At 41.9% G+C, this 11,165-nt stretch overlaps 1 protein-coding gene and 1 non-coding gene across 2 annotated transcripts; one reads left to right on the top strand and one right to left on the bottom strand.

The window, feature by feature from the left end:
* Positions 1-7,206: 7,206 nt before the first annotated feature.
* On the bottom strand, positions 7,207-10,885 carry LOC146882124 (uncharacterized). The gene is made up of 4 exons (XM_085667290.1): positions 9,584-10,885; positions 9,188-9,436; positions 7,337-7,595; positions 7,207-7,226 (listed from the first exon to the last, which is right to left on the bottom strand). Exons 1-4 carry the CDS (start codon positions 10,883-10,885, stop codon positions 7,207-7,209), a joined length of 1,830 nt encoding a protein of 609 aa, XP_085523416.1.
* LOC114167980 (small nucleolar RNA R71) lies at positions 10,203-10,309 on the top strand. The gene has a single exon (XR_003600579.1). It is a non-coding gene; the product is annotated as a small nucleolar RNA R71 (small nucleolar RNA).
* Positions 10,886-11,165: the final 280 nt, after the last annotated feature.

Here is an 11,165-nt window from a genome sequence, read left to right on the forward strand (position 1 = left end):
TAGTCGTGGTCGTCACCGTCGCCTTCTTCTTCTTCTTCCTCTTCTTCTTCTTCTTTTTCTTTTTCTTCTTCTTCTCCTTCTTCTCCTTCTTCTCCTTCTTCTTCTCCTTCTTCTTCTCCTTCTTCTCCTTCTTCTTCTTCTCTTTCTTCTTCTTCTCCTTCTTTTTCTTCTCCTCCTTCTTCTTCTTATTCTCCTTCTTCTTCTTCTCCTTCTTCTTCTTCTTCTCCTTCTTAGTATTGCGCAATTGGTATTGCGCCTAGCGGCGCAAGGTGAGCCGTCAGGCGATAGCTACCCAAAATAGTGGTAGTGGCCACTGGACGTGAATAGGGCCTGGCAGCAGGGTTCGTTCTGCCAGGCGAAATCGGAGCGACAGGGCATTGTAAGGCGGTTGGCGCCTGGTGGCGCGAGAGGTGCGCTAGGCGGTCTGGAACCAAGTTCCGCCTAGCAACGTGAGAGGCGTGCCAAGCGGTTTTGGTACAAAGTTGGTGCGCGAGGAGGATTTCTACACAGCTTTAGGTGAAGTTCATGATGTGATGTTTTGGTTGGGGGCCAAGTTACGAGTGTAATTTGTATTGGGGTAACACGTGGCCACTCGAGGTTGTAGCCTGACGATTTAGGAAGTCCAGTGGAGTGTTCGAGATGATTGCTCTCTTCAGTGCATTTGATTGAGTTTGGTAGTCTGGGAACAACAACGAATTTTGGTTCGTTTTGGGGAACTTCACTTAGTGCCGCGCTGTGAGGCCGTGACAATTTATTCCCGCGTGTGGACTATTAGGTGGTGGCCTGTAGTCGAAGGGGCGAGTAGACACTCATGCAGCAAGGATCGATCTGTATACTCACCAAAGGGTGTAGAATCAAGCGGCGTCTATTGTAAGGGTGACAAGGCGAGGAACTGAGGAATAGGAAATACTAATATGAGTTTTATGTTGAGATGCTTTAATAATGATTATGTTGCATTTTGTTCTTATTTTTATTTTGAGCTCACCTTGTTTGTGTGTGTGTGGCGATGATCATGTAACTTGTTACATGGGAGCAAATGGTGATGCAAGTGAGCATGTAGACGCATAGTGTCGGGGTGGGGATCATCGATGGGAGTTTTTATATTAGTTTTCTTCACGGAAGTTTATGGACTATTTTGCAATGATTTTATAAACCATTTATATTTGTAATAATTGAACATCGCGTTTTTTAGTTATTATTGGCTTGTCGACTTTGGATTTCAAATTTTCCCGCGTTTTTAGGGAAAAGGTAATTACAAATAAATGAGGTTATTCATATATACTATCCATACTTTTGTTTTAAATAAGTAATTTCCGGCTAGGACATTACACAAGACCCTAAACAGCCCTAACCCTTCTTATTTCAGCTCACTTTGCAAACAACCCCTTCTCAAACACTCTCTTTTCCTTATAGAAGCTCTACTAGGGTTTTGCTTTCGCTTTCCGTTGAGCTAGAAGGACTCCGTTTATTCGACGTAAGTTAACCTCCCAACAGTTATTCCCTCTATTCTAGTTCTGTTGTCTTTGTTCCAACTAAGGTTCCTCTTGATGACCTCGTTTCCTCTCCGTTCCACTACTTTCTAGCTCACTAAGGTGTTCCAGAGTTGTGGTGCTCACTGTTGGGTATACGAGTCATTTGCTAACCTCTGTCTAGGTAAGGGAAGCTAGGGTTTCATTTTTTAAATCGATCTTTGCCTATGTTTTGGTCTGTTTCATATTTCTAATGTATGTATGGTATTTAAAATGATATGAACATGAACTGTGCATTGCTCTGGTTGAATCTTTGTGTTGGCCTGCATGAACAGTGGAGGAAATATGATATTCTTGCCCAAGCGGGTGGGTCTCGTTTATGTGAGAGTATCAGAAACCCCTCCAAGGTGTTGTGCGAGCTGTCGCCCAGGCGACGAGCTCTAGTCTTGAGCAAGAGGCCATCTTGCTCAGGCGAGGAGGTCTTTCCTAAGCGAGGGAACGCGACAACACCACTGTTCCACTTTTCGAGCTTTCGCCTAGGCAAAAGAAGCTCGCCTGAGCAAGCTCTTTCAGGTTCTACTTTCTTCTTTGTCCTTGTAAGTTTGCCACATGTTTGGGTGAATTAATATGTTAAAGCATGAAATGAGTGATGTTGTATGTATTGAATGTCTGATGGGCTGAAATTAATGAGTTTAGCATGACCTTGGCGTGTGACATGAGGGAGATGGTTGGTTATAAATGTTAACATGGAATTGGTATGTATAATGACTTTGTGTTGGTTGGAGAAACATGATTATGGTGTGGTCAGGACGTAATTCCATGATGGTTGCGTGGTGGTGCCTCATTGGTCAGGACATAATTCCATGACTCTCTAGGTGAGATCTCATGGTGGTTGATAGAGGTCGTACCCCACCAAATTAAAACATAATAAATATAGTATATGAAAGTGAACCAAGTCGTCTCCCAACGACCAATATTTTCATTCAAAGCCAAGTTTCCAGATGAACACAACAATAAAACACAGGGGGGGGGTTTGGCAGATTTACACAACTTTGCTAAATTCTAATAAAAACACCAAAACTGAATTAAACACAGAATTCAAAATGTACTGGTTCCTTGATTCCACTGAAAATCCACCAATCACAAGTAACTAAATCAATTCTCTTATCCAATTTACTCTCATGAAATATAAATTAATCAACTATGCGAAAATTAACACAGCTTCATTATGCCATTAAGCATAGCACACATCCTTCTTTCAATTCCACACACACACACAGATTAAGCAACTATGGCCAAAACCCGAGCTCATTAAGCATGACAAGGATTCTGAAATTGTGCAAAACATGAACCCACGATTAAGCATCACAAATTCCATTTCATTCAAAGCTACGAAATTGAATACGATGAAGAGAAAATAGGAATTGGAGTGCACTGCAAAACATCAACCTCATGGTTTCAAATCAGTTTCTTCAAGGAACCAATACGAAAAAAAACTTAGCTAGACATAGAGAATGAACAATTAAACATTTCAAAATTGCAATCACAAAACAGAACCAAGAAACCTAACTTATCAAATCTGAAAACGCAATTTAAGAGCAAAAATAGAGATTTCAAAGCTTAAATGGAATGCCAAACGGTGCTATCATATATAATTGCGAAAACCCCATGAATGGGTATTGTTTCAACTCAATGAAATCACAAAACGAGCTGCCCAATGTAGAAAACGAAATCAAAACGCAAAACCCTCAATGGGTGCTGTCAAATGTGCATAAAAACGGTAAAAATAACCCAAAAATGTGAAAAACCACAAGGGGAGGCATCCATGGAAGCTTGGAGCACGAAAAAAATGGAGATGGAGAGAATGGAGAAGATGAAGTGGCGGCTTCCCCTCCATGCAGACCTAATTTGCATGGTCATATCACCCTTGCCACTCATATTTACAAAACTATCACTCTGCCACTCAGATGTACAAAAATGCCACTCTGGGCCTCAAATGTTGACCCTTTGACTTTGCTGACGTGGAAATGACATGGAAATGATGTGGCAATGATGTGGACAGTCTCTTCAACTAAATATTAATGTCCAAGCTCCAAAATTGCTTCACCCAAATACCTAAAAATAATTAAAAACAAAAATTAGGCTAAATAATGTGGAATTAGTCCAAATTCGGAACAGTGGCCCAATAAAGCCCAACAGATGAAAAACACTCTAATGATGAACAATTAAGCACTAATCAACTGTCTAATGGGTACACAAAGGCTAGTGGAATGGAAGAAAGTAATGACTCATCAAAATCGACCACACTTACCCTTTTGCACTCCTGGGCAAAATTAAAGAGCAAAGCAAAGCAAGGACATCACAAACATAACAAGAGAGACAAAAAGACACAAGACAAACAGACACATGACATCATCCACAAACATCTAACACAAAAGGATTCAAAGCTGCAAGGTATCCATGAACATCATCCAAGCAATTCAAAACATGTCAAGTACTCAGTTCAGCTTAAGGAGAGAATTGAAAGTAACATAACCTCACGAAATATGCACTGTATCACTCAAATCTCTAGGCTACTGTTTACTCTCAAAGCACCCCTGAAAAACAAACATCAAACAGACTTGGCAAGCCTCTAGAACGAACAACCAAACCAGAAACACATGCAGGTCAAGATCAGAAGGACTTTTCAAGGTTGTAATGGGGCTGAGGACAAGGTGTGGAACATATGGATAAGTAACTAAGCAACCAAGGAAATAGAGGAGCAATGGGGAATAAGTCTCAATCAAGCATGAAAGTAATCCCAAACACCAACACTTCCAACTTCGGTTCTCACACAATGCTCAAATCCAAACTCCTTTTTATTTCTTTTCTTTTTGTTTTCTCTCTCTTTTTTTTTCCTTTTTCTATACAAAGAACATGCAGAGAAACAACAATTTTGAAATCCCACTTTGGTGTACAAATGAGCAATTCCAAGAACCAACAACAAGTGCGCGCACAACCACACTTGTTGTGCGCGACCACACTTAATTGAGCACCCATTCCCAAAACAATTCCAAAGCTCCAAAATTTCCTAAGGTAAGAATAATCATGGTTTTTCAGGCTAAGGGCTTGTAATGAGCTGTAGAACAATGAATGGGTATGCAGGCTCAAAAAGGGGTATCAACAGAAATAGTTCAAGGTAGGCTCATCTGGCTATAGGCTCACAAAACAAAATTGCCTAAATCATATCCCAACATGCATGTGAATCAGAAAAGCATTCAGAAAGAGTCAAGCGAAGGCCATTGTGCAAGCATTCAAGAGGCATATATCACACAATCAAAGAACAGAGAGTGGCTCAAATTCTCACACAAGGTAAAATAATTCCAAAAGCAACTTGACATGCAAAGAGAAAGCAAGGATATCAGTCCACAGAGTAACCAATAACTCATCCTCCAAGAGTGAAGTGAGTGTTCCAAACAGAAAGCAAAAACATAACACTAACTAACACAAATTAACAAAAAATAAAACAAACAAACGGAAACAACAACAGACAGACCTGGACAAGTGCAATAAAAGTAAAGAAGAGGGGAAAGAAAACTCCCTGAATCATGGTGAAACAGTAGTGGGGTCAAGCAGGGAAGTTTCCTCCACAACAGTATCCACCAAGGTAGGATTGTTGAGGAATGGCTTAAGACGATGCCCATTCACTTTGAAGCTCTTATCTCTGGACTGGCTTTTGATTTCAACTGCACCATAAGGATAAACATTAGTGACAACAAAAGGACCAATCCACTTTGATCTCAACTTACCCCCCATGAGTCCAAGTCTGGAGTTATACAGTAAAACTTGCTGACCAACAACAAACTCCTTTCTAGCAATGGAGCTATCATGGAATCTCTTGGTCTTCTCGTTGTAGAACATAGAGTTCTGATATGCCTCCAAACGGATCTCATCCAACTCGTTCAACTGCAGCTTCCTTTCCTCCCCAGCTTGATAAAGAGAGAAGTTGCATGACTTGACAATCTAGCACATTACGAGCTGTCCTTTGTGTGCCAAGGTGACCACCAGGTGCAGATGAATGACAAAATTTGAGGACCGAGTCAATCTCATGGTCCGGAATGCATCTCCTGGTAACCTGATCACTGCACATTTTCCACAGATAGGGGTCATCCCAAATGTAATACCTAGCATCGCTCTTGAGTTTATCACATTGAGCTCTGGATGCTAGGGGAGGAAAAACAGAAGCAGCAAGATAATTAACAATGTTAGCAAACCAAGGTGAGGAAGAAGTAGAGAGTGTCAACAAACTTTCATCGCGAAAGTCATCCCGGATCGGTGAAGCATCATCAGTAGACTTCTCAATCCTGCTTAGGTGGTCTGCAACCAGGTTTTGTGCTCCGCTCCTATCACGAATCTCCAAATCAAATTCTTGGAGCCAGAACATCCATCTTATCAGCCGAGGTTTTGATTCTGCATTCTTCAACAGGTACTTAAGAGCTGCATGGTCAGTAAACACAACAACAGGAGAACCAAGCAAATAAGATCGAAACTTTTCAAGTGCAAAAACTACCGCAAGGAGCTCCTTTTCTGTTGTGGTATAGTTTGCTTGGGCAACATCTAATGTCCTGGAGGCGTAGTAGATTACCCTCGGCTGCTTATCAATCCTTTGAGCTAGAACAACCCCTAATGCATAGTTGGATCCATCACACATAAGCTCAAATGGGGTTGTCCAGTCGGGCACCTGAATGATTGGAGTTGTGGTCAGGGCCTTCTTGAGGCAATCAAAAGCCTCTTTGCATCCTTCATCAAAGATGAAGTCAACATCCTTTTGCAATAGGTTGGACAGTGGGAGGGCCTTTTTGCTGAAATCTTGAATGAAGCGCTTGTAAAACCCTACATGGCCAAGAGAAGAACGAACCTCTCGCACAGAAGAGGGGTAAGGCAATTGTGAAATAATTGAGATCTTGGCAGGGTCAACTTCAATGCCCTTTTTTGAAATTATGTGCCCCAATACTGTGCCTTGTTCTACCATGAAATGACATTTCTCAAAATTGAGAACAAGGTTAGATTGGATGCACCTGTTTAAAACTCTGTCCAAACTATCCAAACATGCATCAAATGAGGACCCATATACAGTAAAGTCATCCGTAAACACCTCTATGCATTTTTCAAGAAAATCACTAAAAATGCTAAGCATGCACCGCTGGAATGTGGCAGGGGCATTGCATAGGCCAAACGACATCCTCCTATAGGCAAAAGTGCCAAAGGGGCAGGTGAATGTGGTTTTCTCTTGGTCCTCAGGTGCAATGTGAATTTGAAAATAACCAGAAAACCCATCAAGAAAGCAATAATGGGACTTACCTGCCAAGCGCTCAAGCATATGATCAATAAAAGGCAGGGGGAAGTGGTCTTTTCTGGTTTCTTGATTTAGCCTTCTGTAGTCAATGCAAACTCTCTAACTGTTTTGCACTCTTGTTGGAATCAACTCCTCTTTTTCATTCTTGACTACAGTGAGGCCTGTCTTCTTTGGAACAACATGGATGGGGCTAATCCACTGATTGTTAGAAATGGGGTAGATGATCCCAGCTTGTAGAAGCTTGGTCACCTCCTTCTTTACAACATCCGAGATGATAGGGTTGAGTCGCCTCTGTGGCTGTCTCACTGGCTTTGCTCCATCTTCCAACAATATCCTGTGCATGCTGATGGGCTAATACCAGGGATGTCAGCCAATGTCCATCCAATTACCTTCTTATGCTTTTTAAGAACGTGCAACAACCTCTGTTCATATTCAGCAGTGAGGGAGGTGGAAATGATGACAGGCAGTTTGTCCTCCTCCTCTAAGTAGACATACTTGAGGTTGTCTGGCAGTGGTTTTAACTCTAGAGTACTGGATGCTGGCTGAATATCAAGAACCAGAAGGGAGGGAGAAATGGGTTCCACAACTTGTACCTGAGCATAACAATCAGATGCATATGTACTTCCTGCAACATGGTTAGTGCAACCTGATTGTATAACATCAAAGTCAATAGGTACAACATCCAGAGAGTCAAACTCATTAGATTCAACATTATCCACATCATATTTAGCATCATCAGAATCAGAAGCAGAATCAAAATCAAGAGCATCAATGCATGCAAATTCAGATAACTCAGACACGGATGAATGTTTTAATGCATGCAAAGACTGGAAATCAGAAATCAATCCATCAACAGCATCATCAATAATATCCACGTGAAAAACAGAATGATCCTCAGAAGGATGTTTCATGGCATCCAGAATGTTAAATCGCACAACAATATCATCAAACTTCATGGACAAAGTACCTGCATGGACATCAATTTTGGTTCGTGCAGTTTTCAAAAATGGTCTGCCTAAAATGATTGGTGCAGAGCCATGTGAAATTCCTCTTCCATGTCAATAATGTAAAAATCAGCAGGGAAAATCAATTCACCAACACGAACCAAAAAATCATCAACCAAACCTGCGGGGTGGGCAACATTTCTATTTGCCAATTGAATCACCACACCCGTAGGTTGCAGGGGTCCAAGAGAAAGAGATTTAAAAATAGATAGAGGCATTACATTTATTGAAGCACCAAGATCAAGCATTGCATTTTCAAATTTATTGTTACCTATGATGCAAGGTACACAAAATGTACCTGGGTCCTTGCACTTCTCAAGAATCTGAGGAATAGATTTACCTATCAATGCTGACACGTTTCTACCCATGCTGATCTTTTCGTTTCCCTTTAGCCTCCTCTTGTGCGTGCATAGCTCCTTCAAGAACTTTGCATATCTGGGAATCTGTTTAATGGCATCCAACATAGGTATGTTCACCTCCACCTTCCTGAAAGTTTATAAGATCTCCCTGTCAACCTCTTTCATCTTTTTGCTTTTAATGGCTCTTGGAGGGAAAGGAAGAGGTATGGAAGGTGCAGCTGGTGGAGCTCCAAAGGTGCATGAAGAGCTCCATGGGCAGCGGAAATGGATGAAGGAATGGAGGCAAGTTGGAAGGCACTTGCAAGCAATGGAAGGTGAAAGAGGTGATAGGATTTCCTAATCTATGCTAGCCTAAGGAAGGTGGCTAGAGGTAGAGAGAGGAAATCTCTAGAAAGTGGTGACTCTCAAAGGCAATAGAGGGAGGAGTGCTCTCAACTCAAGTTGCATCTATTGCATAAAATTTCAAGAGTGTCTACAAATGAGTGAAATTTTGGCTTTTATATGAAGCCATTTACACATGAGAAAGGAGAGCCATTGGATGGAGTGGGCCTTGATCTTGGCCCTTAGATCAAGCTAGGAGAAGGAGATAAGATCATGCCCCTTGGATCTTGGCTTGAAGAACAAGAAGGATTCTTAGCCTTTAGATGTGATGACCAACTTTAGTCAAACTATGAAGCAAAGGAGCCTCCTTGTCTTGAAAATCTTGGCCATGTATGAAGAGAATTGGGCCGAGCCCAATTTTAACCCATCCTATGTTCCTTTCATGTCTTATGTATTATTGGAAAGCAAAGCCCAAAAAATGGCCCAATTTAAATCTACACTACTAGATTTACATGCACTTCTTCAAGTCTTTGTGATCTCTTTGGCCCATGTAAAGAATGTGAGAAGCCCATTGATTTTGTGATCATCTAATGGGAGACCCTTTTGAATCTTTTTCATCATTGATCTTGTAATTGGGCCTTTTAATGGGCTTGGGCTTGGGCTTGGGCTTGAAGGTGCAATTGGGCTTGGTGGGGTCACATCAGCAGCAGTAGAGGTGGAAGGTGTAGAAGTCACACCAGATGTGGAAGGACCAGCTGCATGAGCATCACATTTTCTCTGAAGTGTGGTAGGGTCGGCTTCCTTTGGTGGTGTAGGCTGGGAAGTGGGAACTTCAATGTTCTTCCCAGATCTCAATGTAATGGCACTCACATTCCTCAGATTTTCCACCGTCTGTGATGGAAGCTTGTCAAAATTCTGAGCCTGTGCCTGGTTTAGCTGAGTGGCCATCTGCCTCATTTGATTTGTCAAACTCTGGATTGAGGCCCTAGTCTCCTACTGAAATTGCATATTTTGAAGGGTCATCATCCTGACTAACTCCTCCAATGAAGTAGAAGAAGAAGGTGCAGGTGCTGCAGCAGGAGCTGGTGTGGGTACAGGTGGAACAGGAACAGCTTGTGGTGCAGGTGCAACTCTTTGTTGTGGAGGTGGTTGCACATTTTGAAATTGTTGGGGCTGCTGGTTACCCTGGTTTCCCCATCTCAAATTAGGGTGATTCCTCCATCCTGGATTATATCTGTTGGTTGACAAATCATGGTGGTTTTGTTGTTGCTGTTGGGGCCTATTGTTGTTGAAAATATTTGCTACATAGGCCTGAGGTGTGTCCGCTGGTGTAGAAGAAGAAGGAGAAGCAGCTTGTTGTTGCAATGCTGGGCAAGAGTCTGTAAAATGATCTACAGATGTACAAAGGCCACAAACTCTTGCAGCTGGAGCTCTCTGATTGGAAGCAAGTTGGTTGACCAGTGTGGTAAGAGCATCAATCTTACTCTCCAACTTCTTTGTGTACTCGGCTGCTCCTACATCATGAACACCTCTAACAACTATGGCATCACTCCTTGTGCCAAATTGTTGAGAATTTGAAGCCATGTTCTCTATTAGTTGTCTGGCTGCAGCTGGGGTTATGTTACCAAGGGCACCACCACTTGCGGCATCAATCATATTTCGATCCATGTGGTGCAAGCCTTCATAAAAATACTGGAGAAGGAGATGCTCAGAAATCTGATGGTGTGGACAGCTTGAACAGAGATTCTTGAACCTCTCCCAGTACTCATAAAGGGTCTCCCCAGATTGCTGCTTGATGCCAGAAATCTCCTTCCTAATGGCTGTTGTCCTTGAAGCAGGAAAGAACTTGGCAAGGAACAATCTCTTCAGGTCATCCCAGCTTATGATGGAGCTGGGTGCTAGGTAGTACAGCCAGTCTTTCGCATTCCCCTCCAAAGAATGAGGGAAAGCCTTCAAGTATACATGGTCCTCCTGTACATCTGCAGGCTTCATGGTGGAACAGACGACATGAAACTGCTTCAAGTGTTTGCACGGGTCCTCACCTGCAAGACCATGAAACTTTGGCAACAAGTGTATTAAACCAGTTTTCAGCACATATGGAACCTCCTCCTCAGGGTATTGTATGCATAAACTATCATAAGTGAACTCTGGTGCAGTGAGCTCACTCATGGTTCTCTCATGAGGTGGTGGAGGAGGTTGAGCCATGTTATCAGTATGAAAATGAAAATGCTCAGAATGAGGAGTGTCAGGAATGTGATGAGAAACAGAAGAATCAGGAAATGTCACTGAATATTCAGCATGCAAAGATGGATTCCTAAGATGCCTACTTCCTCTGTGGAATGTCCTATCAATCTCAGGGTCAAATGGTTGTAATTCACTTGGGTTTCCCCTAGTCATGCACCAAAAAGTATTAATTATGGTGATATTGGCATAACAAAGGGTATAACTACAAGTATACTCAAACGACCTCCAAATGACTTGAAAATTGGTAGGATATTCCTTTGAGTGGTCAAACAGCAGCACACAAAAAAAATCAGATCAAAACTCAAAGCACAAGTATTTTTAACAATTTTTCAAAAGTGGAAAAAATGAAGAAAAATCACAAAAAAGATTGCTGAAATGTAGAAAATGGCATTTTCTGGAGAATCTGAGTTTGCAAACCGGCGAAGCGGGTTCT

Source organism: Vigna unguiculata, chromosome 10 (genome assembly GCF_037176805.1).
Source record: "Vigna unguiculata cultivar grain cowpea cultivar isolate G323 ecotype 2 chromosome 10, ASM3717680v1, whole genome shotgun sequence".
Taxonomy (NCBI): Eukaryota; Viridiplantae; Streptophyta; class Magnoliopsida; order Fabales; family Fabaceae; genus Vigna; species Vigna unguiculata.

What these genes read in the sequence shown, in the direction of transcription:
- LOC146882124 (XM_085667290.1), bottom strand. Translation starts at nt 10,885, where the DNA reads ATGACTAGGGGAAACCCAAGTGAATTACAACCATTTGACCCTGAGATT. An exon ending in AAGCTGTTCCTGTTCCACCT is followed by an intron (nt 9,437 to 9,583) that starts GTACCCACACCA and finishes CAAATGAGGCAG; the next exon opens with ATGGCCACTCAGCTAAACCA. An exon ending in CCACCTCTACTGCTGCTGAT is followed by an intron (nt 7,596 to 9,187) that starts GTGACCCCACCA and finishes TCCGTGTCTGAG; the next exon opens with TTATCTGAATTTGCATGCAT.